Here is a 27886-nt window from a genome sequence, read left to right on the forward strand (position 1 = left end):
AAACTTTTAGACACGGAGTGTTTAGTTCAGGTACCTGCCAACAGAAACCTCGGGGAGCATGTCACCGTCAGAAGTGAAACAATACCAGGGTCTCCATCTGGATTAACCAAGGAGCTTGTGAAAAAAAGTAACATCAGCTCAGTATTTATGGGCTTCTCAGCCAGCAATCCGCTGGACTGCCAATAGCTATTCTGAGACCTTTCCCATGCTGGGCAAGGCAGTCTCACTTGTATAAAAACAGAGAGGCAGGTGCCCTTAAATCTGTCGCTAAAGGGCTCTTGGCCCCGGCGAGTCCCGCAGAGGCGATGCCGGACGCTCCGCGCAGCACCTCCGCCCCCTGCCCGGCCCCGCCGCTGGGCGGGGGGAGACGCCCCTGCGCCCCGCCGGCTCTCGCAGTATTTGCCGTTTACCTGCAAATCGCAGAGCGTGGGGTGATGAGAGCCTAAGCGCTCCTTAAAAACGCGCAAATAATGGAAAAGAGGAAGAATGAATGAGTGCGGCGGCGGGGAGCGGCCCAAGAGCCTCACCCTTGACGGACCGGGGTGTCGAGGAGGTGAGGGGGGAGAGGGTTTGGGGGAAAAATCATCAGCTTTTTAAGCACATCTCCGAGCTGGCCGTGCTCGGAGGTGGGGGGGGGGCTGCCCACGCAAGGCCACTGCCGGGATGGGGGGGTGGCCTCCCGGCGCTCCCCGCAGCGCCCCCACCCCCGCGAGGAGATCAAAAAAAAACCACACACAAAAAAAAGGGGGGGGGGGGAACCCCCCTTTATTGTGCTTGTGGTTGTCGCCCGCCTCGCAGGCGGCGCTCGGCGGTGCCAGGATTTCCCTGCAGCCCGCCCTCCCCGCCGGCAGCGCCGCCTCCCCGCGGCTCCCGCTCGCCGCCCGCGGCCCCGCGCCGCGCCCCCGGGACACGGGGCGCCGCCGCCGCCGCCGCCGCGCACTGACAGGCGCTCACAGGTGCCGCGCTCGCCCCGGGTCGCGGAGGGGCGGCTCCGCGCCGGCGGCTGGGAAGGAGGGAGGGAAGGGAGGAGCGGCGGGGGAGCAGCCGGCCGCGCCGTGAGTCGGGGAGCGGGGCGCGGAGCGGGGCCGGCACCGGCGGGCTGCGCGGCCGGGGCTGGGGGGCCCGGCGCGGCCCCTCTTCCCTGCGGAGCGGCGGCCCTGCCGCACCGCGCCCGCTCCGGGGGCAGGGAGGGAGGCTGAGAGGGAGGGGTGGCACGTCGGGGTGGCCTGGGAGGGTATCCATTCACCCTCGCGTTTGGCTGCGGAGGGGGGGCTATGCCCGAGCGTCCGCATTGCTAAGGCCGTCTCGGGGTGTTCCTACATCACTGACGTTCCGGGCTGAAATTCGCCCCCTATCCTCGCTTTTAATTTTCTTGCCTGCCTATTTTGACGTGCCTGATTCTATGCCCTGTCTCGGAGGCAGAAGGCATGCCTCCATCGCCCCGAAACAGCGCGGGCGGGTGTTGTGCGGGATGTCCCCTTTTGCTGCGCTTTTCTGCGTGGGTTTAAAATAATCCTGCGCTTGAACGGCCCGGGGCAAAGGCGGGGCTGGGGCAAGGACGGGGCTGGGGAGGAAGGCGGTGGCCCGGCGTGGTGCTGGCTGTCGAACAGGTCGGGAAGTCGGGGGAGAATCTGTATTGGGCTGCCGAAGATGAAGAAATGAGGGCGGTAGATTAATAAAAGGGACCAAAATAGAGGAAGTAATTAATTAGGACTTGCGTCACTGTAGGTTGTTGTTATGTTTTAAAAATAGGAAGGGGGGTTATTATGAAATGTTTAACGTAACAAATGTGATCCTGATCTTGTACTTTCCTTTGAAAAATATTTGGGGGGGAGGGAGGCAAGGAGAGCTCCCAGGAGTGAAATTACTCATGTGTAGACCATTATTTTCAGTTATATATGGGTTATAAATATGTAACATTGTACAGCAAAGTACAGGGAAAAAAAATCAGAGGCTTTAAGGTATGAAAATCTAAAGCTGAACAATTCTTAAGGCACACAGTACCAGAAATCTTGTAATCCATGTGCTGTGGCTCAGATGTTTAGAGGAATGACAGAGATACCAAAAAAGGCATCGTGATACTCAGCGCAATTCCAGAAGCAGAATTTTCTCCTTCCCTACAGAAAAGGAAAGCACATTTGTGGAAGCAAGAAGTGACAGATGTGGCATCTTAGCAGCTGGCTAAACATAAAAGCATATATCAGCAGGTGATTACTGTCACAAGGATTTATTTTTAAAGTGTCTTGTACTGAAAGGGTCCAGCCTTTTTTTAGTGTTATATGTTAAGATTTACTTTATCTCTACAGCATGTTAAAAATAGTCTTTCAGCAGAAGCATTCAGAAAAGTAAGAGAAAACTCCTGTGTTCAGGACGCTCCTTGCTTTGAACATTTGTTTTTTATTACAGCACAGAGAGGAGAGGAACTGAGCAGGTTCTTGGGTCGGTAGGATAGTACTGAAGGGAATGATTTTTCCTGGCCTCAGTATAAGCCAACGGTATCTGGGAAGGAAACAATGGGGCCTATCTCCTCCTTAGATTAAAGATAATCACAGTTACTGTTCTCTCAGGAGTACCTTGTGCATCCACAGAAGTGAAAATCAGGCTGCAGAAAGTACCTCTGTGCTTCTGCCTCTCTTCTATGATGGGCAAAGCCCCAGCCAGCATTACCAGGAGGTGGCCTGGGTGAATTTTGGGAAGGAAAGATGGATATCACGTAAGAGGCAGCCCAGAGCCACTCTTTCCCTGAGGCAGTGTGGCTTTGCACCGTCCCTGTTTGACTGCTGTGGCTAAATTTACTTCAAAGAGGCGTCTAAAACTGTTCCAAACCACTTATATCATCTTTACTGTAACCAAAGAAAGCCACAGTTCATGGCAAAACATGTTTTGCTCTCAGCTTTTCATAATTAGGTATGCTGCTTTAGTGTATAGTCTTCTAAGCTAGATGATTTCTTGTAGGAGAAATTCTGGTCCTCTGCCCGAGTCTTCAGAAATAATTTGGGGTAGGAGAGGGAACTGTCATTTAGAAAGAAATGTCCCTCTGCCACATAGGATTTGCCATCAAGTTCTCCTTTGCTTCTTGCCAGCAAGGCTGTGTCCCAGGGGCTCAGTGATGCTCCCTGACCAGTTCTTCCTCCTGTTCCTCACCCTCGTTGACAGAATTTCTGTGGATCAAGTCACCTGATGCCTATTTTGGCTTTTTGTAATGATGTGAAACACAACAGGCTTTCATCCTCCTGCATGCAAATGTTACTTTTTGAAAAAGCAAAACCAAAATTCCCCCAAACAAACAAACAACAAGCATCACTTCTTTACATCCTGTTCCACCACCATTACCACCACACACACACCACCCCCCACCCCCCGATTACCATGATCAAGGCAGAGTAAATATATTTTCTCAAGATCTGAACCATCTCCAGGAGAACTGGCTGCCTCTCCTTCCCCCAGTGGTGAAACTGAACTAATTGGGTGGTCTATGCCTAATAGGTGCAGCCATGCTGCAGGGATATGGTATCCCCAGGGGTGGCAGCGAGCTGAAGGTATATCCTATATCCTGTGGTTGGTTGGTTGGTTTATTGTGTGATAGCAGGTGAATTTCCCAAATATATCCAAGTCTGAATGTAAATGGGATGTGAGGACAAATGCAGGTTTTGGAGGAGTTGTTGGATGGAGGACTGTTTTTAAGTGATTTCCTCTCCATGCAAAGCAGGGTGGTTACTAGCCAGTGAAAGCAGCTAGCTAGTGCTGATGGATGTGTCTGGGTAGAGCAGTGGGAGTGGATTTGAAGCATCACCTATGCAGGGGAGGGTTTTGCTTGAAGCAGGATGACAGAATGAGGTGCAACTACTGAGTACAAACTCAGGTAAAGTTCATGCTGAAGAAGAGATCTATTACTAGTGCTATGTTAAGTAAGAAAGATTTCTGGATGCCTATAATATTTTACAGTATTCTGTATTTACATTCATAAGGTTATTGAGCAAAGATATTGATCCAGCATGTTGACTGCTGGAACTGGCTGACAAGAAGACTTAGCTTCCTCATAGTTTAAGGGTTAAATCCAGACGTGGTAAAGCTTCAGCAAACATACTGCCAAGATAAAATGAGATGGTTATAAACAGACAGAGTTAGCCAGGGTGACAAGATATATTTATACCTTTACTTGGGTTTCATTGACATTTATGGAATAAATAGTCAGGTGTAGAAACAAATGGTTCTGCCACTAGTTAAGCCCATAATAGCACAGTTAGTTAATTTTTGTAAGCAACTGTGAGATTTTTCTTCTGAGAGGCTAATGAACTGTTCAGTGTTTTGCTTTTTGTCATGTGGTGGGGTTTTTTTGTGGTTTTGTTTGGGTTTTGTGGTGGTGTTTGTTTTTTTTTAAAGGGGGGAGAGAAGCCATTTACAGGCTGACCCTACAGTTTAATAGCACAGTTTAACACCTAAAGCTCTGAAAACATGAAAGTGATAGTTGAATACTCAAACTAAATCAAATCTTCATGACTACAGTTGCTTTTTATGTGAGACCATTTTACTGAAATGTAAGTTTACCAAAAGTAATTTGAAATACTGTTATATTTATCTTTGAAATTAGGTGGGTTGCACAATACTTAAAACTTGATGACTAGCCTCTCATGAATGCTGGGGAGCCACATGAAGGGTTTCAACCCCCACTATGTGTGGGACAACAAGGCACAACTTAACTATGTAAATGTTGCATTAATGTTGTTTACTTGCACTGAATAATAGAAGAAAGCTCACCAAATCTGATACACTGCTTTGATTTCTATCATAAAGGTCAACAGGGAACAAGTTAGATAAGAAATAAAATGGGCTGATATAGTGAGTTATTGTGCGGGGGCTCATTCTGAATAAGCTAAGTGAACTTTTCTGTGGTTATGTGTAAACAGCAGCTGACCTTTTGTTGAGGTACAAGTGCTGATGATGAGCTGTGGTCACTGAAACTAGCTATGACTTGCTTAGTCAGGTCTCTGCAAAGTTCTTTGGATGCATTTAGATGGCAATTTTTTTTAAGTTGTCTGTAGAGAAATTTCTAAAAATATGTACTACTTCATGTCTTTTCTAGGAAGGTCTAAATGGTGTACTTCTTGTTTTTATTCTGTCCCTTTGAAATACCAGATGTTTCAAGCCTGGTTCTCGCTGTTCTGCTGTAGAAATTTTATGTGTATCTGAATATTTGTATTGTGCCTCCAACAAAGGAAACAGGTGTTGAGTCTTCATTCCAAAGGTTTTATTTGTATTAGAATATTAGATGCTGCTAAAAAAATGGTAAATAAAAGCAAACTGTTAGTCTGATTTTTTTTTTCCTCCAGTTAATTTTTTTAAAAGTCTGTACAGTGTAACAGTAAAGTCAAACAAACCTCAAAAGCTAAAGCCTGTTGTGCTGCCAAAAGCAAGTATCCATAGGTTGGAAATGCCAATTGAAAATGGTGATACATCTATAAGCGCATTATAGTTGCATTATTTCTCATAGCCCTCTTGCCTCAAACAGTATGTGGGGTGAATGAGGTGATAACTAACAAAATGAGGATCTGCTGGAAATTCTGGGCTAAAGCTGAAGGTCCTGCTCTGTCAGTGTCCTCCTGGGTGGTGCTGGGCAACACTGTAATGCAGGTGGTGAAGGGACCAAATAGTGGTTGCACAAGTAATATAATCGTGGGATTTCCTAACTTTGCATTCTTTGACTTTGCAACCTTAGTGTTCCACATATGATATTTCTAATTATGGGGTTCAGAATTCTCAGTGATACTCTGCAAGGAAGATCAAAGGTGCTTTGCTGTCACCACAGTCAGCATCTATGAAGCGTTTCTCCAAAGAGGTTGTGAAACTAGCTTTCTAGCCGGCAGAGCTCTCTGTCATGATCTTCACAAGGAGAAACCCTGATACCTGTAATGGTATGAGTAATATTGTTTCAAATCTTCAGCAGGAAGCAAAGAAGAGGCAGGAAGGAGATGGTAGAGAAGACTTGAGGCTTAAGCCTTTCGTGAAGACGAGGCTTGATGGATCTTGTTGCTTCCATAAACACCTTCTCTGTTTCTCCTATTCTACTAGTAAAGCTCCTTATTGTCTTTTAACGAGGTGGTTTTCACTAGCCATACAACTGGGTCAGCTCCTGTGTAGTAGACAATTTTTTGCTTGGTTGGTTTTTCTAGTACTTGAGTGGTGCACTAGTACCAGGTGATGTACAGGAACGTAACACCAGTGTTGCTGGGTATTTTTTCCCCATATTTACATTCTTGCCTCTTTGCTTTTTTTTCCCCTTACTTTGTGTTGCCGAGAAGTGTATGAGAGCAGTAATGGATTCTTCTCATTAAGAAGGCTTTTAAATTTTACAAGAATCACTATTTCAGTAATTCAGAACCTTAAAGATCCTTGTGATACCAGAATAATTTTGGAATGTTCCTCTTGATTCTAATACTAAATTTAACCTTTTAAATAGTATTAGTCAAGATATTGTGATCAGAAACAAGTCCCATTCTTTCTTCCTAATATGTGTATCATCAGTTCTAGTTAAGTAAAGCCTAAATCATGTGTGTTTACATGTATCTTTTTCATGAAGGTCTAAGTATTTTCCAGAAAACTCTAACTTCACCTTTTTGCCTCAGTTAATATGATTCAGTGTATACTTTGATTTAGCTTGACTTTAATTCTTTTTATTTTGAGATAGTGTAAATCAGATCTGAAACTCAAGCAAGATTAGTCCAAGATATGATGGAGCTTAAGGTGAATGTTTTGCTTTGCTTTTTCTCTCCCTTTTTCTGTGCTCAAAATGCACACCATAAATATCCTGTCTTCAATGTGACAGGCCACCATTAAGGAACCATATCTTGTTCAGGCATGTTTGCCACTGTTTTTAATGATGAATTCTGTTGGGGAATGATCATGGGATTACTTTTTGGTCTTTATTTTTGGATTATTTGATAAACTGTCAAATGCAGGTTCTGCCTCCTGTAGTTTGATGTAAAGGCCAGACATACCATTTCTCCCCAGCGCTGTGATCCCTGCAAAGGCACTTTTCTTTAGCTTTTGCATGACTTGTCTGTATTCATTTGGAGGATGGTATGTGCCTGTGTAGTCTTTGGCATTTCCTTCTTTTAAGGATGCGTGGCCCCTACAAATAACGTTAGGGGTTAGTCCAATTTAAGGAAGACTTGAACAGTAGGAGAGCTGCATGGCAAGTGAAAGGGGGACAAGGAAAGAATAGTGCCATTGATTGTCCTGCATGTCAGATGCAGCTCACATGTTCCTGCTCCAGATAGAAAAGATTACTGCTCTTCATCAAGTTTAAGCTGGTTCTTTGCTGGCTCATGATTTTCTGGCAGATGACCATGGGATAATAACCACAGTTCGTAAGAGGGTAAGATGCAGCATATCTGGGAGTCTTTTCTGCTTGGATGTTTAAAAACCAGGTGGGAATGCGGAGGTAAAGCATGGAGCAGTGTGTCCAGGCATAGGCTGTATATATGGCATATAGAATTGTATTTTACTTCAGTCCAAACACTTGGAGTAGAAAGATGGAATGGGAGGGAGGTGATCACAACAGTTACATTTCTGTTACAAAGCTAACAGTACTCTCTGCCTCAAAAGATGCAACAACTGAAGAGCTGTTTTTTGTGAGATTTTGTTGTTGTCATTTTCTGTGTGCAGAATTCTTGATATACTATATACCTGGCTTGTGATTAGGGCTTCTGATGCTATAGTAATACATTGCTTAGTTTGGTCATCTTGCCTAAAAGTAAACGGTAGAATCTAGTCAGTTTGAAGAAAACTTTAAACGAAAAGATTGGATTGTTAATATCTGCTCTAACTTGTTTCTTATTAATGATACACAAAGTAATTAGTGGTAGGAGAAGTCATACAGACTGCATAGAAAGTCTATCATTATGAACAAGAGAGTGGACTGAGCAGGCGAGTAATTTGTATGGCAGCTGCTCTGTTCCTGTATGTCCCTTCCCCACGCATGCGCAGTATGATTTTAGTGGGTAGGGAGGCTGTATTTCTTCAGGTTTTGTCTATATGCACCCTCGGGCATGATGAATCCTTGTCTCAGTCTCCCAAGTTTTTTAGACAACATCCACTAAGGTCAACAGCAAAGACAATAAAGTCATTAATTTTATGGCAGAGTGGGCTGTAGAGCTCTCTTAAAAATACATATTTCTAGTCCCAAAGAAGAGACGTTACAATAGCAAGAGCCCAAGTAGGTTAGGAATTTGTAGGGGTTTCTATAAAGGAATTTGTGAGGACAAAAATAAAACCCACCTCTCCAAATGAAAGCAATGATCAAGTAGTTCATGCTGTGGACAGCTTTCAGATTTTTGTCTGAGAATTAACTTGACTTTCAGTTGCAGTAGTTATTTTACCTTGAGTCTACAAAGTGTTTCTACTTTGGCAGAGGAATATACATTGTAAATAAGGTATTTTGTGGCATGGTATAACAGTTGGATTGCTGGAATATGTTCTGAAAACCTTATAGGAGGAAGAAACAGGAGTAGCATCTAGCGAGGCAACAACGGAGAAGTTGATGCTGCCTTTGGTAAGAACAGTATATCCATTGAAATGTAAATCTTTAACTGTATTCAAGTAATCCCTAAAATACAAATATATAATCTGCATAAAACTGAAAAGATATGTAAGGCTTCAATGCCCAAATGAGCAATCTAAACATGAAATTAACTCGTATTGCTAAATTGCAGCTAATTTTCCTGCATCAAGCCTGCTTACATATCTTTCTCCCTTGCATCTGCAATCCCTTCCCCACTTCCACTGTCCTCCATCTCGTGGTTTGACATCCCTAGCTCTTATGCAGAGGTTCTGTCCTTCCTGAATTTGGGTTGATGGCGGTTCCTTCCTGCTGAGTTGTTTGTGGGGACAGAGCAATATAAGCAGGAGGGGCAGTATCTTTAATAGAGAGGGGATTTTTGAAGACTCTAGCTGGCAGGCACTGATATGGAATCTTCCAAAAATTATGTAATTAAAACGCCTTAAAATTGACCATCCTGCTAATTCACAGTGATAGGAAAAGACACATACCCAGACACAAATTTGAATGTTGGGACTAGATTTAAAAGTGCAGAAGTGTCAGGACTTTTTAGCAAGGCTGTGGATTTTAATGGGTGGTGCATACATAGGAGTAAAGGGTATTATGGTGGAGCAGGGGAGTAGAAATACATAATTTTGTTTTGTCTCATTAAAGAAACAGTTTAACTATTTCTGTTACAATTATCCCACCTCTCTCTAATCCTCCCAATAAACATACACAGATTGCTGCAGATGAAGGATAGAAAATGTTGGCTGGAATGGCAGCCTAATATTTATAAGCAACTCTGAAAATGAGCTTTAAAATCGAAGCTTCCAAGACATCTGAAGGGTAGGTGGACATGTTAAAAAACACATCATGTAAGAAATTGTGTGTAACAAAATAGTATGGTATCTGCGGAAGTAGGAGCAGCTGTAGCTGTGTGTGTGTGTACATTAAAGTCTTGTCTGAAATGGTAATAGATAAATTTTCTGGTGCTCTGATTCAGCGTGTTCTTTCAGGCCATCTGATGAGGTAGCTGTCAGTAGTTACTGGGATTTCTGAATTTCAAAGTTTCAATATCCTGGTTAGTTAATATCCTGGAAGTACAAATGTGATCTCAAGGTCAAGTTTTACAGCAGTAACAATATATAGGAGGTGTGACGTGAGAAGAAATTAGAGTACTGTCAAATTCAAGAACTATCTGCATTTCTCCTGAGTAAAAGTCAATGAAGCCATGTCTCTTTTTATTGTGCCTTTTTTCTTCAAAACAGGGTAGCTGAAGCTTGACCCTGGATTCTGCTTGGTCATGGATTTGAGATAGCCTTGTTAGAAAGTTGTACTTTAAAATGTTTAGTTTTCTGTGTTCACTTTGAGTAGGCTAAGATGCTGCGACATGTGTGCCCTTCCACTTGCACAGCATCAGAAGAGAAAAAGCTTTTAAAGTTTGCAGATCTCAAGCCATTCACGGCAACTTGACAGGAAAGAATTTATTCAGTTCTCCATGCAGGATGTGAAGTAGTGTCAAACACAGATATCTATATCATTTTTCTATTTTGTGCTGAAAGACAAGAACTTTCCACACACAACAGTTTGGATGAGAGATGTATTTTGATAACTTACAGGAGATTTGCCCCTTTCAACCTTCATAATCATCTTGATGGCCAAGAAAACATAATCTGTGGACAAAAAGACTCTGAAAGTTTAGCATGGCTTTCCCTAGATAAAAATGCTTTCCAAAATATTTAATTCTTAAGAGAAATATCACATATTTGGGGGAAAAATGCTGTTCATATCTTGAATAATAAAAGCCAGAACATACCATTGGGAACCTGTCTATGACAAGCTGTAGTCCCTTCCTGAATTGTTACCCAGTTCTGTGTCAGTATGAGTCCTGGCTCTGCCTGATTTGTTTGAATTAGACAATGAGCAGTTTTTAGGAAAAAAAAAATATCCAAATAATAGACAGTCCACCACAAGCATTGTTAAATTGTTCTTGCTGTTATGAACAGGTACTTTTTCTTTCTTACCTTGCTTTGTCTATCTTCAGCCTAGCAACCATCACTGATAGTATCAGTCTTGTGGCTCTTCTGAAACACTCTTTGGTTTAGTGGCCTCCTCCCAGAATTGTGGCTACTGGGACTGGACGTGGTGATGGCCAAACACAGAATTACTGGACCTTCCCTTTCCCTTGTCAGTGCCCTCATATGCAGCAGGGAATTGCAGTAGCTCCTTGTGACTGCAGCACAAGAGGATCAGGTTCAGATGATAATCTCTTCTAACCTGCAAAACTCTCATTACTGTTTCTGAGCACAATCTTCCATCCTGAAAGTGTGGCCTATGTGATTTAGTCTTAAATTTTAATCTCGAATGCATGACTTTGGCTGCTGTTAAAACTCAAGTGGCTTGTTGATATTCAGATATCAGCTAATAAAGATCACTTTCTTCCTCTCATTTCCATTATCTACCAGTTAATTTTCCTCTTCTCCCCTGATCGCCAGTCTTCCAGTGCAGGTCGTTTTACGGTAATTCACTGACTGAAATGGATAAATTGAAGGCAAAGAGCTTAAGAGCATCCACTGGCAATGCAGGTTGAAAGCCCTTCTGCTGAGCAGAAAGCCCAAATGAGTCCTAATGCCCATAGAAAAAACAGTCACAATTCTGTTTCTAACATCTTGTAACATCGGTCTGACTTTGTATGCCATAAAAAGCAGTGTCAGTCCCAACAGGGAGAAATGCTATGAAATCAGGCATATTAAGCTGGTGTGTAAGAAGCCATACTTGATATACTCTGAGATCCCATGACAGGAAAAAAGAATATTCTTTTGGTTTTGAGTGGATGTACTGGTTAGAAGAGGAGCTGTGTATATTGGGTGTTGTACAGCCATATCCTTCTATTGCAGATGTTTCAGGTTTGTTATCTTGTCATCTATTTAGTAAGCAAAAGTCCTGATTCTGATCTGATTTGTAGTAGTTATAGCTTCCAATAATTACACTGTTTTGATTACTGCTAACTGAGAAGATATGGACTAAGTGACTAAAAAAGTTAATCTTTGGTTTTTTTAAGGTATCAGAGAAGTGTTGTTAGCAGCTGTCAAGCGCTACAGTGTTTCAACATGTACATTTTGTTTCATTCTTGTGTCTTGCATTTGATTTTTGGAATATTCCAGCAAAAAACAGACATAGGAGTTTGCCGCACTTCCTGAGGGGTGTTGCTTTCCAAATGCAGCATGTGTACCAAGATGTTTATTATATTGATAAACTCTTTGTTGCACTCTGATAAGGGCATGAATGCTAAATTTGACCAAGGAGCAAATGACTATTTCCTGGTGCCTAGTAAATGACAGTCTTTCAATGGAAAGCCCAAGAAGAATATTTCAGTGTCTGGAAAAATACATAAGAAAATTTTCTGTATCTTCTCCCACATGAGAAAGGTGAATAGCAAGAGGTATGAAGGCAGTTTCATTATTTATTAGGCTTAATCAAGTTCTACAGAAGTACTCAGTTTGTCACGTTAGATAAGTCACTAGGAATGTAACAGCCAAAATGCAAGGCAGATAGAAAGTCTCTCTGGATTTTTCAGGTCTTCACAGTATTTTTGTTCTTAAAATTGAAATTTCACTTTCAGATGTAATGCTCTTTTAGCCTGTGTTGGCACCCTGGGTGAAACTGCCTGCCTTGTTTCAGGCAGTCTGAAACAGTCACTTTGGGAGGTGTGAACTTTCTTAATCAGCAGCCATTAACCTGGGATCCTGTTGACTATTCAACTGTTCCATGTAACTGTTCTATTGCAAGCTGCTAATGTGTTGTATTTGAAGAGTTTTGGTTTACTGATTAGGTGCAGATTTTTTAAATTTCATTTTTGTTTGGGCTTTTCTTCTCTTCCCATGCTAAATTGTCTCTGCCTTCCCACTTTTGTTCTCTAAAGTGAATGAATTATGGTCTTTCAAGGAATGGGGAGAGTTTAACAGCAGTGATGGTGGCAGGATTTTTGTTTAAGAAAACAGATCTATATAACTCGAATTATTGTAGGATAAACCACATCTAGTGTTCTGAGAGAAAAACAAAACAACAACAAAACCCCATTTTTCCCAGGGATGTGGTTTAACTTAAGAAGCATAAGACTACAGCAATAGAGGTGTTGATGAACTTTCTAACATGGATCTTTGTAGCTGTTGGTGAACAATTTAATGATTTCCTCCAGGAGGGATTTCCTTGGGCTCCTTCCTTGGAGCCCAATTATGCTGCCTTGCTGCTTCTGCAGCCAGAAGCAGCATACCTCTGGTGAATCCAGGTAGTACCCACATACAGAGGAAAAGAAGGAATGCCAGTTTGGTAATATTGCCTTCCTTCTAGAAGTTACTGTACATGCCTTTTGTTGGGACTATGTTTCAAAGTACTTTGGTTATGATATTTCTATTCCTTCCCACGTGAGCTATATCCAGAGAGTCTGTGGAACAGGCCCTACATTATCCATTAACTTTTTCTGGTCCAGTACTGAAGCAGCAACACTGAGATGGTGATGCCCTCCTCGGATGCAAGTTCCCTCTTAAATTTCTTGACTGTGCTCTGGCTGTGTGCTCTCCTGTAATTCAGGGAGCTGAAGTGTGTTGCTTCTCCGTGTTCCTACAGAGGCTACCTCTGTTAAAAGAAACAGTCTAGACTTTTACAAGAGAAGAGTGTGCCACACTGTGCCTTAAATTAATACATTCCTGGTGCATTGTTATATGGGAGAATTTTTTTTTCCGGGTATAGTTTGGATTTGCACTCGGGACAAAGGAATTGACCTCATTTTCTGCTCCCCTTGCCTATGCTGAGGAGATCAAGAATACCTGGCCACTTCTGTGTCTTGGATTCTGACCATCTTTACATTGGTTTTGTTTTCTGAGTCGGTGGGGGGATTTTTGTCATAGCTGTTGTGTGTTGGTTGGTTTTGGTGGGGGATTTTGTTTTTCCTAGTGTTTGAGTAGAGGTTTTTTTATCCCGGGCTCTACAACGTGTCATCTTTTCTTAAATTTCCAAGGGATGGTAAACCATACTAAGCAACATATCATTCCTCCTATGACTTGAATTCTGACTCCCTGGAGCTTGCAAGAACCATTAGAAATTTGCTTTAAATAGCCTTCAGTAAAGGCAGAAGTTCATCTTACCTACTTATTAAAGGATTAAGTAAATAAACGTGCCCTTTACAGAGGGAAGTAGGTCCCTGAATTATGTTCTTTTATTTGTCTGCCTACACCCCATTGCCTTCCATACCAGCTGTATAAATGGTACATGAACGGCTTGCAGCATGTGGTAACAGCTCATTCTTGGTCAAAAGAGGTGCATCCATGCCCAAAGGGATTGCTGCACCTCATTTCTGTGCTGTTAAGAGTTGTATAAATAAGACATGCAAAGATCAAGCAGAGTTACAACAGCCTAGCAGCAAGTGAGAAGTAAGGCCTTCATATATGTCTGCTTTGTTTCGGAATGAGCTTCTCTCAACTCTGAATTAGTGCAACCTAGATAAAGTATGGGCTTAGTATATTTAGCTGGTGTTGGTTTAGCCAGACCTAAAGTTAACTTTTGCCTTGTGCAACTGACTGTTCTTCCTACCTGTCCCCCGGTTCTCTGCCTCATGTGAGGGTCAATACGTTCGAGATTTCTAAGAGGCAAGCTGAGGTTTTACTGAAAAGCCAGGTGGTTGTTTAATTTGGGTGGAATTTAGCTGTCAGACACCTGGTATAGGTCTTCACAGTATCCAGGGAGTGGGGTGCCACTGCTGATCAGTCTTAATTCTGTAGACAATGGTTTTGACAATGGGTTATATATCTAATGGTCAACTTGAGGCACTCTCTCCCCTTTGATCTGCCTTGTCAGAAGTAGCATTAGGAATTTAGCAGCTAGTTGGCCTTTGTAAACGGGAGTGAAAGGGAGCTGCAAATGCAGGGCTTTGCTCCTGAAGTAGGAGGAAGGAGAGTCGACTCATCCCTATTTGGCCTGTGAGGGCTGCAGAGAGGTGCGGCTGGATGTTGTCATCTGTGTTACCTAAAGTCTAGCCTAGTTTCTGTTGAAATACCTGATTAATTTTGGGGTTTTCATTAATGTGGGTTTTGGAACAAATTAAATGTGACCAAGGTCCCAACAAGGATCTGAAAATTGTTTTCTACTGAAGAACTCTTTACAAATGAACACCAATTTGCATCATTAAACACACGCTTCATTCAGGCTGCCCAACAGGATTGAACACTGAGACAGAAATTACCTCTTGGAGTGCCTTTCTTATAAGGTGACAGCCACTTAGGCCCAGCTCGTGCTTTGGCGCATGCATGTGTGTTCTTTTACAGCCTTTCCAGGGAGGTGGTAGTTGTGTTACAGCAGTCCGAGTTTGCTGTGATGCTCTTCAAAAGGGTCATGTATCTTGGATTTCCTTAGAGACTAACTAGCAGTTGGATATTCTCCCCACTTCCCTTCACACCCTAAGGACTTAGTGTGTGAGAGCGTTTGTTCCGATAGGAGAACTCATCATAAAACATAGCAACTTGTTTCTCACAACAAAGGCAAGTTGTTTTGATTGAGTATGGTATTACACTGCTGTGTTTCAGTGTCAGTTTATGCCAGGCTTTAAACAGGAGAATCTGCAATGAGTTTGTTTTCTGGTAGTCTGTAATCCTTTCAGGCTAGCTAACATTAACAGGCAGCAGCATTACTGTGGCTGGTTTTCTTTTGATCATGCACGGCCCTAGTCAGGAAATGGGTGAGGAGGATGAGTCATGATTACATTACCCTAATGTGACTGCCTACTACAAGTTTTCTTTTTGCCACCAATACTCTTTCCCTTGACACTGCTTCTCAAAACAAAATGTCCATTTTGGAGCACTTTGGAATAATAACCTTTAAACAAAGGGATTTATGTTCTCTTGCAGTCTCAAGGCAAAGTTCTGAGCAGGAGCCCCTGCAGAGTGCAGAGAGAACATGAGCGTCTGCAAAATGCTTTTCCAGAAAGCTGTAAAAGGCAGGACTTGACTTGCAGTACATTAGGTCTGCTTGGGTTCATTGGATACAGCATGTTTTCCTGACCCACTTAATTATTCTGTCATGTTGCCTGCACATGCCGGCTTGAGGTCCAGTGTTCTCTATATACAGACACTGTCATCTCGCTCACTGTTTGGCTTAAGCTGTGTCTTAGAGCTCCACTTATCTCTTGAAATATGGCCACAGTAATGGGAAGATAGGTGCTGACTACTGGTTGAGGTAAAACCCTGAGTGTTGAGAAGTTAGCTTTAGTGGGATTTGAGATGGCAATATTTCAGACAGTTTTAATTAAATACATGGGATTTAGAGTTTGAAAGAAATATCAGCTGCTAATCAGTAAGCTAGCTTTAGCGCTGAATTGCCACTGTGCCACTCTGAATATTCAGACAGTATACCTCCGTGCAAGTGCTGGGTATATTGATTTCTTTCAAATTAAACTGATTAACTCTGCCTGGTTTTAAAAGCAGTATGTGAAAATGACTGTTGGCACAGAGTGGATGCACTCTGATACTGCTTGATATATTCCAGAAAAAAAGGATGCTGATCAATTTAGTACAAGCAACTCAAGTTAATAGAACATCTGTCATAAAGAGATTTCAGGAGGAAGTGGAGACCCTGCACTGCTGTCCAGCATGATGTGTCCCTATCAGCTGGGGCATGTCGCAGGTGTCACTGACATGCTGCAGAGCAGAGCCAGGATAGGACATGTCTTCCAGTTGTCACTTATTCCTGTGGATTCTTACCTCTGCTTAAATGGTGCCTTCAAATAGTGGAGTTGTTTTGTTAGGAGTCCAGCTGAAACTCACAGTGAAAACATTATTTCTATTTTTTTCCTTTTGTTTCATATAAGGGTGATAAAACAGTTACTTTAGTTGTATTAACAGTCTACTTCAAATTGCATATAGACAACAAAATTCTAGAAGTCCTATTTATTCCATGATTTCATCCCCATTCCTTAAAGAGGGCACAAGTTGGACCAAAAAAGAAATTCAGTGAAGATTTTTGTAATCCATTGAAGAATTTACTTTCTTCCATCTACCCCAACCCTATGCTCTTTGATCTCATCTTGATGACCATTCATCTCTCTGAAGGAGGCAGAAGAACTGCAACAGAGCAGAGGATTAATCTGTTTTCTATGTAATAAAACAAATAAGTCCAGTGCAAATTTATATTTTTCTGTAGCTTTGTATCTCTACCTCATTGCTAGCCTTTACGTATAGAGGGCACTCTGGCCTTCAAGTTTATTTTAAACCTAGTTTATCAGCCACTTCAAGATGGTAAATATTTATTTCAGGTGAAATGCTTTGACAACTGAATAATACGAGAACTGATTGTTATAATATGCCTATGCCACTTGTGTGTTTCAAGGAGACAATGCAGAATATTTGACTTAAGAGATTAAGGGTATGTGAGAATTGGAGATAGAGAGTTCAGGAAAGGGGGAATTTATTTGGTGGAATGATTTCTAAAATAGGCATTTTAGATTGCCTATTGTCAGGACCTACCAGTGAAGGAAATGTTAAACTAAGAATATTAAAAAAAAAAAAAAGTGATAATAAACTCTGAAGTTTTTCCAGCAACAGTTAATTTGAGTATGACAGCAACTTTGGAAACCCTAAGGCAGAAGCTAGTGGAGCTACCAAACCATTTTTGCATTTTGAAGTTAAAATCTGGATGTAATTCCATGGACTTTTTTTCTTGCAGAAGAGTTGGTTAAGGATTTCCCATCCCTTCTGCCAGAACTCCTTCCTTTCTAAGAATAATGTTTTGTGAGGTAGCTGAGCTATTTAATGACTTGTTGCAGCTGAAAGTAGCAGTCTCACTCCTAGCCTGGGGATCTTACACCCCTTTCCTAGCCAGTTTTCACCCAGTTCGGTGTGCTGAACTGTCTTCTAAGAAGTGAAGTGTGTGCACGTGGTAGGGGGAGGGGGAGAATGCCCTTCTGACAGCAAGTTACACTGGGCTTGAACTCTCTTGAAGCAGTGCCATCGGTCACCCTGCAGCTGTTGGTAAGCCTTTACAGTAAACTGAGTCAGTGGGGAAGAATTGCTGCTGTGACTGGTTTGCAGTGTGGCTTGTAGATCTGCCTGCTCACAGAGGGTACAAAGAACTGCAGTGCAGAACCAGGAACCAGCAGAGAGGAGTGAGGAATCCAGGGTGGGAACTTCTTAAACCAGCTTTGAGAGCAGAGCTGGGTTGGGGAACTACACCGTCTGTGTCAAGAGAGAAAGCCATCTATGCTAACCTGCTCAGAATCAAAAAGGGTGTGGATTAGTAATCCACTTAAACTGATATGAGTGCTGGCTGACATCAAAAGGGGCAGTACTGCCTGCCTCAATCCACATCTTCCCAAGTTCTTCTGCTTGGCAATACCAGCACTTACATGAACAAGCCTTGAGCTGCATCAGGGAGCTGCTCTGGCTAAAAACTGTTCCTTTCTTCTCCCTCAGCAGATGAGATTTCAGGCAGAGCAGTTACCCAATCTTCTAGGTGGCACATAAGCTCAGCTTATAGGGATTTTTTTGCCCCATTTCACAATCATTTTCCTTTGGCCTAAAAGAACTGCTGGACAAGTTTTTAAGCCTTTCCATCTAATGGCTTGTGAGTTTATGGTCCCCAGCTGTTTGCTCGTCTGGTCTGTTGGCTTTGTAGGAAGAAACGTGTGGCTGTGCTTCAGTGCACAGTCCGATGTAGCATAACCTCGCCTTCACCAGCTAGACTTTGTACTGACATGTACCTGTGCCTAAATCTGCATGGTCTGCACTCACACAATTTTTGAAAGCCAATGATAAAACAACTATATGGTATTAAACCCATATGCATGAACATGCCAGCCAACAAAGCTAAGAAGGTAATAAAGAGGGATCTCTCAGTCCATGGAGCCAAATAAGAGAATACAGTGAGCTCATTAAATGCCTGTCTCTGGAGAAGAGAGATAAAAAGAAGAAAAGGTTTTTATTATTCTAGAAAAGATGCTAAGTTCTCAAAGCTGAAAGACAGCTGTGACTGAAACCTGTTGGAAGGTGAAAAAAAATTGCTTCAAGAAAAAAAATATTGGAATTATTTAAGACATTCTAATGAGTGGTCAAAAGCACAACTGCAAAAACAGAGTCTATAAGGCATTTGACTTAATATTGCATCACAGCCAAACTCTTAAAACATTAGTCCTCTGCAGTGTCAACAAAGCATGTATTAAAAACATTTAAAATCTCAGAATAAACATGAGAAAGAAGTTAGCATCAAAGAGGGATATATTTCTATTGAAATAATGCTGAGGTCTTTCTATACAGCATTGGGCTGCATAGTATTTTTATAAGCAGCCTGCAAATAAGTGTAAAACTGTTGTACATATTTGCAGGTGATGAAGATTGGCGAGGAAGTATATTGATGAGGAAGATGGAGAAATCTCAACTAATTTATCGATTGATAGCTTGAGCATGTTCACATAAAATGTTTTCTCCTTCTGAGGGTATGGCCTTGCTTTTTATCCTAAAGAACACACATCCAGCTTACTAGCTGGAGAATGACATCTTGGAAAGCCTTCCTCCCCTCACCCCCCAAACAATAGAGTCTTACTGGACAAACAGTGTTAATATGAGGACCAGCATAATTAATTGATTAAATGAAGATATGCCTGTAGTCATTCTAAAAAAGAGAATGGGGATGCCCACTCTGAACAAAGAAATGGCAGTGATAATAAATTTCTATTTTTGCCAATATAGTTTATCCTGCTTGGAGAACCTGTTTTTGTTATACCAGCACAAGAACTCTTAAATGGTTTGTGAAATAATGCTACCTTGTAAATACAGGAAAATTTCTGTTGTAAGATGGTGAGGATAAAAGCAGAAGTATGATCTTGTTTATAAACAAGGCAGCAATGATGGGAAGAAACAAGTGATTGTTATCTTTGTATATGCTGTTAGGGAGAATGGTATTGAAATGTTGTCACTAATTCTGATATGCTCTGAAAAGGATGTTGGAAAATTGGAGAGGGTTCAAAGGGGGGAGAGAGGTATTTGAAGGCTTAGAATAACTCTTCCACCATCACCAGATGAGGAATTCCCCCTGTTCACTTCGATCAAAAAGGATGACTGAGAAACAACTTGGTTAGTGTTCAAGTACCTTAACAGGGATGAAGGTTACTGGTTGATAAAGGGCCCTTGTAATCTCACAGACTCATACAGAAAAAAAATAATAACTGGAGACTGGGGCCAGTTGTTCAAATTAGACAGCAGCCCCAAATTAGTTAACTTCAGCTCTTTCTTGCTGTGCTGGTATGACTGTTCGAATGCTACAATGAATTGTGAAACTGATTTTCTTTTCAAGCTAGGTTGGCTTTCCTTTATTTTTCTCATAAGCTAAAATGAAAACTCTTAAATATGTGAAATACCTCATTCATTTCAATATAATGCACAAGTACTTTAATGGTTTAAAGTTGAAGGTGTTCCCTGGTTAATATGATTTACTCCAGCTGGATCCATTTGAAAGGGTAATATGCAGGGAAAGGTGGCAAGATTTTAAAGCAGTCAACAATTAAAAATCATTTCAGGAACTTGGTTTTTTCTTTGTTCATGAACATAGGCTTTAGCAGCGAAAAAGAGGAGGGTGCTGGAGAAATTGAAGATTCCTGGAGAGAAGGGTACTGTATGCAGCCTCTCCCTGCCTGTGCTTACACTTAATGACAATTAATGCTTCTTCAGGTAGACTGCTCACAGCCAGTGTACTGTTTATCTTTGATTTACATGGGAAAAAGTGTTTATAGCAAGGGAGGTGAAAATGTATCCTTATTATTTTTTTTCTTACATTTCCCATTCATTTTCCCTTCCAAAGACGACTGATAAATAATTAACTCCTTTGTTTTGGTTTGGGTTTTTTTGTGGGTGTGGGTTGTGGTTTCCTGTGTGCTCTTTTTTTTTTTTTAATTTCTCCCCAGCTAGCGCATAGCTGAAGTTTTCCAAGCCTTCCTTGTCATTCATTAATACATATGTATTACAGAGCATATTCATGTTTCCTCACCCCTGAGCAGACAATTGTTTCAAGAATTCAATCTGCTTCAAGTAGCAGTACCTTGGAGTATTTAGCCACTCTTAACCTGGAAAGATATATCAGGTGGAACTCTCCAGGGTTATCTTCCATCTCTGGAATGATTTGGATGTAGGCTTATTACATCTGCAGATGATGCTAAACCTGTGTGCTGTAGAGGCCAAGATTAAAATTCAAAGTGATGCTGACCATTTGAAGTGTCTGAAATTAATAGAATGCAATGCAGTGAATATGGAGGCTTTGCTACAGGGGCATAGTCAAGAACAAGATGTAGAATAACCAGTTAGACAACAGGTCTTTACTAAAGGAGCTAGGTTTTTAGTGGACCTTAAACTAAACATAAGCCAACAGTGTTGTGATGCTGAAAGAAAAAATGCAGACACTCTATTAAGAGAGTAATAGAGATCTCAGCTTGAGTACTGTGTTTTCTTTTGGGCATATTTAAAGAAAGATTTGAGCCAAGGGGAGGAATACCAGAAAAGGAGGTTGGGGGGAAGCTATCTGAGCTCCAGAAAACATGACCTGTGTTGGAATGCTGAAATATTTGTGCTGTTTAATCTGAAGAAGAAAAGGCTGAAAGGAGATATAGAATGCATAAGAGTGAACTGTATTCATCAGGGTCCAGACGGGAGCAGAGGAGACATCAGGTGCATCATCTCTGATGAGTAGCCTCTCTGAAGTAAATTAGTGTGCAGTCTGCACCTGTAGGCAATTTTAAGAGGAGGGTGGACAAGCATCTTCCAGGACTAGCAGAAGGCATCTGGATCTTTGCAGGAGGATGGAGAAATGAATGAATTGCATCATAGGGTCCCCTCTTGACCAGTGTTTCTGTAGCTGTGGGAAGGGATTGGGGGTTTATTTGCCTTCATTTTCTAAAAAGTGAATATGCCACTGGGATAAAATAGGTTAGATTTGATCTAGGAAAGTAGGTTGAGTGCAGTTTGAGAAAATTAGTTGAACTGAAGTGTGATTAGCCTGATTGTTTTTACAAAGTAATTAAACTTGTAGCTTTAATCAGAAAGGTGAAAATTCTTTGATGGAGGGAGAAACAAAGGGGCAAGGACTTCTTAATCTGATCAGGGAAGTTGACTTTAATACAGATGAATTCAAAGGCTGGGCTGCTTATAAGCAAGGTGAATTAGATGAACAATCTGGAGGGAGAAGTGTTACCACCTGATTTGGTTAAATCTACTCAGACGGTGGTGGCTCTGTAAGCAGAGGCTCACTGGTGGCCTGGTCTAGAAGTAGACAGACTTGTGGCCTCTCATCTTCAGAGGCTGCCAGTTGATATGGACACCTAAGTCCACAGGAGCGTAGAAGGTAAGCTCTATGGTGCATCATCTGCTGCTTTTCTTGTACCTGAAGGCTTGGTTATACCGGGAGGTTTTTTTCCTGCATTCAGGAATTGTGACTACATGAGTTCAAGCCCCTGTTACAAAAACAATAAAAACATGGTTTGCACTGATGATGTTTCAGGCATAGTGGAAGTATCGGCACTGACAGGGATGTTCTCAATAGATTGTTTGTGCTGCTGAAAGCTACTGGTAACTAAAACCTGAAATGAACCCCTAAAGCCTAATTCTTCTATGCTTGCAGATATTTCATTGTGTTGAAGAGTTAGAGCACCTTATTGCACAGTTTATATTTGTCTTTTGCTGTGTTACCATATTCTCATTTGGGTATTGAAATAATGTACAGACTCTGCTTTCTTCCAGCGACTTGGTCCACAAGATAATTCAATGATATTTTAAAAGATGCTTTGGAAATGGGTTTCTCTAAAGTACATGTTTCTAGCCAATGATGTGTAATGCAGAGCCCTTGCAAGGGATTGTCCTGTAGAAAGCCCATAGGCTTCCCAGAGTGCATCCTTGCTTCTGGTCCTGCCCTGTGGAAACAGGATTTTATTGCTATCATTTCTTTGCCTAGGACCCTGCTTAAGGATCTAGGTCTCTTGGGGTTTGCACCTCAACCCTTATTTGTCTCTGGTTTTGTTAGCTTAGCTGTTGAGATACTTGCGGACAATCTGTCCTTTTAAAACAGACTGGAAAACTGAGCTGTGTAGAAGATGATGATTGCTGAGTGGACAGAAGGTTTACAAGGCAGATTAAGTGCCTCTGAAAATATTAGTCTTTGTTACCAAGCAAAACACTTATATGAGAGTGTGAAGTGATAGGAATGAAAATGAGCAAGTGTTACAGCTGAACTAAAACTTTAATTTTCACTGGGCTGAAGTTTCTCTGGCTTGGCTCATGCTTGGATCTTGTTAGCAGAGGGATATCTCTTCAACTAGAAGAAAAATCCGTTCATGTTGTTTTTATCTTAAATTAAGGTCGTCTTCTGTAGGCTGGCAGTCTGGGACTCTGGATTTTGGTTATGCGTTTTGTTTTCTGATAATTTCTCAATCAGCTCTCCAGCTGATTTGTGTAATTTGCAGACTTTTCAGTAGAGTGGCTAGTGAAATCTGCAGCAATGGTAGACTTTATTTTCAGCAGAGCAAATACTGCTCAAAGTAAGCACATAATAGTGAAAGTTCTTCTTTTCAAATGTAAAGCCTCTTGCACTGGCCAAATGGAAGGCAAGGCCTTCACAAATACAGGGACTGCTGTATAGAGAAGGATTATAATTCCTCGTACCAGAGTCTCTTGCAGCATCCTCTGAGGTAGTGTGGTTTTACACTGCCCCTTACTGGGGCTCTCGCTTAGTGCAAGAACTAGAGGAGATCTGCATGCCCACAAATTCGCTCATTTTGGGTTTTTGCATTTTTCCCTCCTGAGCTATGAGCTAAATAAAATACAGTGCTTTTGTTGTGTTTCAAGATGGGTTATTTATATTAAAAGTTATTTTACACTTGATTTTAGTATTTCTTGATGATCAGATGTCTCATTGTATCCTTTAGGTTTCTTTGAAACCTTGTGGAGAAATCTCCTTTGTGGAGAAAACTCCTTTGGTGTTGGTCTTGATGATCCTTGTGGGTCCCTTTCAACTCAGGACATTCTGTGATTCTATGGTGATAATGGTCTTTGATACACATCCAAACATGTGGAAGCCATGAAAGCTTTGAATGAACTAGGATTTGTTTTCATTTTTAAACTAGTGACCAGCAAGTGTGACTTTGGATCACATTGACACTGCATTGACATTCATTCCAGATTAAAAGAGCTGAAAGAATGAGAAATTTGAATCGGGGGGATTCTGCCTGTTTATTCCTGAGAAGTGAGATAGAGCTGAGTTCACTAGATAAACACAAAACAACCTCATCCTTCTAAGAATGATTGTACGAAGTTTGCTAAGAATAGCCTTCTCTTTAGAGCTGAGGACATTTTGTTTAGCTAAACGGGTTGCTGGGGTAGAATGGTAATCTCGGCATGGGGAGGGAGGGGAATAATGCAGTCAATTTTTCAGTTTAAAACTGAAAAGTAACTGAGTTGACTAATTGGTTCTGTTGTCATGGGGTGTGGCGCAAGTAGGGATCTTATTTAGGATTTACTTTTGTATCTTACAGTACTGATATGGAGTTAAGTTGGTGGAATTTTGGTATGTAATGTGAATCTCCGAGTATTCTGTAGATACTAATGAATTACCATTTTGTTGTGTAGAAGGAAGCTTTGAAGTGCTTTTAACTGATGCAATCAAATGTATTTTCAAAATTGAACTTAAAAGTATAAAATGTCCTCATAGAACATAGACCTTATTTTGTATGACAGCTTTCATCTGTTTATACATGTTGTACTTTTTTGGGGGAGAGCTTTTCAATATCTGAAGTACAGCAGATATCTGTTGGGAATCAAAAAAACAAATACTAACCTGGCTAGGTTACCAGCTCCCCCTGTGATGCGCAATTAAGTACCTCACTGCAGGAACTAATTACTCGCATCAAAGGGTTTGTGAAAATGCTCAAATACTTCTTGAAAGTCTGGCTGTATAGCCATACAGTAGTAAGTTTAAAACTGGTGATTCTTACTAGGTTTAATTTGATTAAGGGACTATCTGTTGGGGCATCGATAAAAGCCAGCAAAAATAGCCCTTTTTACAGACAGCTTCCCTTCGCTTACTGCATAGAACAGTCTTTCTGTGCAAAACCTGCAAGCTCCTTTATGGAGTGAGGATGATGATGGGCAAGAGTATGAGGGATTTGGGCTGAGTATTCTGGTGAGGAGGAATGACCTGTGATGCTCTGGTGCTCCATGGACCGAATAGGGGACAGTATAAAGATGCAGGAGAAAAATGCGTTCTTATTCTGAGATTGCTCAAGAGTCAGGAACGGGTACTGTAAGGAATAAGTACACCATTAAAGCATTAATGAAGAGTGTTTTCCCATAATTTGTTGCCCCAATAGCCTGTTAGCCCTTGTGAACTGCTTTATCAGGCTTTTCAGAGACCACATTCTAATAGGAAGACTTGGTTTGTAAACGCTGTTTCATTTGGTTGCACAAAGCAGCTCTGAGTCACTGTGGCCTCATGACCTACATAATTCATGAGCTACAGTCTATAACTAATTGCTATGGGGAATTCCTATAGTCTAAAGATTGTAGTCACAAGAATCAGTCTTTCTTAAACACTTGCATTTGGATGTTTCTAACTAACTGTAAAGACCTGGACTAGCACTTTTCTCAAGTACATAAAACTACTCTTTTAAATGGGCACTCTTACCAGTTTGTGAGAGTTCCAGCACTAAATGGGGGTATCTGAAGTTCTTTAATCCAAGGTGGTCTACTCCATTTCCAAAAACGTTTCATGAATGACTCTGCCAGTCTTCCTGGGTCTACCAAAAGCTTAATGAATGTTATAAATGTGTTTCTGCGTGCGTTCTCAAAGGCCAACATTTTGAATGCCAGAATAAGGAGAGGAAAGATTGAGATAAATATCACTATCAAATGAAATGTGCTCAGCAAGCGTGTCTAAGAAACTCTGACTTCAAAAAAAGCTATGAAGTCAGAGAAAGGTTAGCTAGCCCTTGTTAATCTGAACTCTTTTATCTTGCCTAATGAAGGGAAGCAACATCATAAAGCTAATCTGCAGGCTGGAACTGTCAGTACCATTAGTAATTTTTTTAGTAAAAACAAGACTGAATGAACCATGAAAAATAAATTAATGATAACCTGATCTTGTATCCCATGCAGGTTTTTTTCAAGTTCTGGAAGTAGCAGAGCATTTGGTTGCTAACTGACCTGAAACTGGTGCTCCACCTTGGAAAGATCTGCAGTGGGAGACATTCACCTTCACATAACCCACAGCTCTCTGCATCAGAAGAAAGGGACCTCATGTGCAAGAGTGGTTCAAAATGGTGATGTAATATTGATAACGCTGAAGGTCTCCTGAGAATAACTGACTTTGTAAGAGGCTTCTCCCTCCCCTTCCTGGTTGTGGTGGTGGGTTTTTTGTTTTTTGTTTTTTTTTTTTTTTTTATTTGGTGTGGGTTTTTTGGTTGTTTTTTGTTTTTTTCTAAATAACTTCCTCTGAAAACTACAAGCAAGATGCCAGCCAAGACACCCATCTACTTAAAAGCTGCTAACAACAAGAAAGGGAAGAAATTCAAACTAAGAGATATCTTGTCTCCCGATATGATCAGTCCACCACTTGGAGATTTTCGTCACACCATACACATTGGAAAAGAGGGACAGCATGATGTTTTTGGAGACATCTCCTTTTTGCAGGGCAACTATGAGCTATTGCCTGGAAACGAAGGAGAAACCAGAGTTAGCCAGTCTGGTGGCTACAATGAATTCTTAAGGGCGAACAGCACTTCTGAATCCATGTTTACAGAAACTCCATCACCAGTGCTCAAAAATGCTATTTCCCTTCCTGCCATTGGGGGTTCTCAAGCCCTTACGTTGCCCTTATTGTCACCAGTGACATTTAATTCAAAGCAAGAATCCATCAGGTCATCAAGAAATCCTAGGCTTAGCTGTGAGCCAGTAATAGAAGAAAAATTACAAGAGAAAAGTAAACAGATTGCAGATGGAGAAACCTACAAAGATGAAATATGGGAGCAAAATGGTGGTTCTTTGCATTTTACTAATGGTAGAGACAGTCACTCATCCAGCTTTTCTGAACGATGCACTGATTGGCAAACAGTTGATTTTTTCAGTGACAGTCAACTTTCACGTGAACTAACCAAGACAAAGACTAAGTCAGAAGAATCCCTTTCAGATCTTGCAGGCTCTCTTCTCTCATTACAACTTGACTTGGGACCTTCACTTTTAGATGAGGTCCTCAATGTAATGGACAAGAATAAATCTTAGAACTGGTACTCTCTCGCTTCTTTAAGTGAATCACTTAAAAACAAACAAAAAACATAGCTCAAAGGGAGAGACACTTAAAAATCAGCTGTATTTGCAGTTGTTTGACGGGTTTTCTAAACATATTCTTAAAATACTATTTTTTTACCTATTTTTTTTCATAATTTTTATTACACTAAATTCTCATATCAGGAAGGTGAAGTTTAATAACAGTTTTCAGCACATATAAAATGTTTTTAAGTACCAGTATTAATGATCAGAAACTTAAGAAACCATTTGAGGATGATATTGATTGTGACATTTGGTTAGTTCACTTCTACGGGCTTCTGAATATATGAGAGTCTCTAAGTGTCAGAAAGGAGACTGATATTATTCACTTTTATAAATTATTAAAACATCACTTTACATGTAGGCCTCTTTCTAGAACCTTGTGTTTGTGGGTTTGATAGTGATCTTCTTCATTTTCCCATAGTACCATTTCTGTTGTATCTTCACTGTAACTACCTTCTCGGTCTTATACTACCGCTCTGTATTCAGATGTGATCAATTTGAAGGCTTTTTCAGTTTGAACACCTGGTCCAGAGTCTCAGCTGCTTTAAATTAGTATGCACAAATTTACACAAGTTGAGGCTTGGGCCTGACATTGTATATGAAATGATATGTTGTAAACAGGTGACACATGCAAGATATTATGGTTAAATTATTTTAAAAGTTGAAATATTTTTTGTGTGCATATTGGTTTTTTACTGCAGAGCCTACACATACAATATCTCATCAAAATAGTCGCTTGGCATTATTGGTGCTCTTCTGAAAATTGTGTATTTGTGTGTCTGAGAAGAAATATGTATTGATGCTCCTTGCTTTTTTTCCCTCATTTATTACCACACATGCTTAAACTTGCAACAGATTAATTTTTGAAGAAGGCACTGGTTATTCACAATGCTTGTGATGTGTGCTGCAACAGCCAATGTTTTGGGAAATGTGGATCCTTTAATACAATACCTACATTGATTGCATAGATATCTTGTGCAATACAATAAACAAAACTTTAAATTGC

At 41.1% G+C, this 27886-nt stretch overlaps 1 protein-coding gene across 5 annotated transcripts; it reads left to right on the plus strand.

The window, feature by feature from the left end:
- The first annotated feature begins 266 nt into the window (after window positions 1-266).
- On the plus strand, window positions 267-27886 carry CDC42EP3 (CDC42 effector protein 3). Of its 5 annotated transcripts, none has more exons than XM_064445894.1 (2): window positions 267-553; window positions 25711-27886. In XM_064445894.1, exon 2 carries the CDS (start codon window positions 26065-26067, stop codon window positions 26830-26832), a length of 768 nt encoding a protein of 255 aa, XP_064301964.1. In that variant the 5' UTR covers window positions 267-553; window positions 25711-26064; the 3' UTR covers window positions 26833-27886. The 5 variants fall into 5 exon arrangements, with proteins under 5 accessions (XP_064301964.1, XP_064301965.1, XP_064301966.1 ...); XM_064445895.1 differs by lacking the exon at window positions 267-553 and adding an exon at window positions 797-956; XM_064445896.1 differs by lacking the exon at window positions 267-553 and adding an exon at window positions 947-1055.

The sequence above is a fragment of the Phalacrocorax carbo genome, chromosome 3 (assembly GCF_963921805.1).
Source record: "Phalacrocorax carbo chromosome 3, bPhaCar2.1, whole genome shotgun sequence".
NCBI lineage: Eukaryota > Metazoa > Chordata > Aves > Suliformes > Phalacrocoracidae > Phalacrocorax > Phalacrocorax carbo.

Coding starts and splice junctions, on each gene's coding strand:
- CDC42EP3 (XM_064445894.1), top strand. CDS start 26,065: ATGCCAGCCAAGACACCCATCTACTTAAAAGCTGCTAACAACAAGAAA.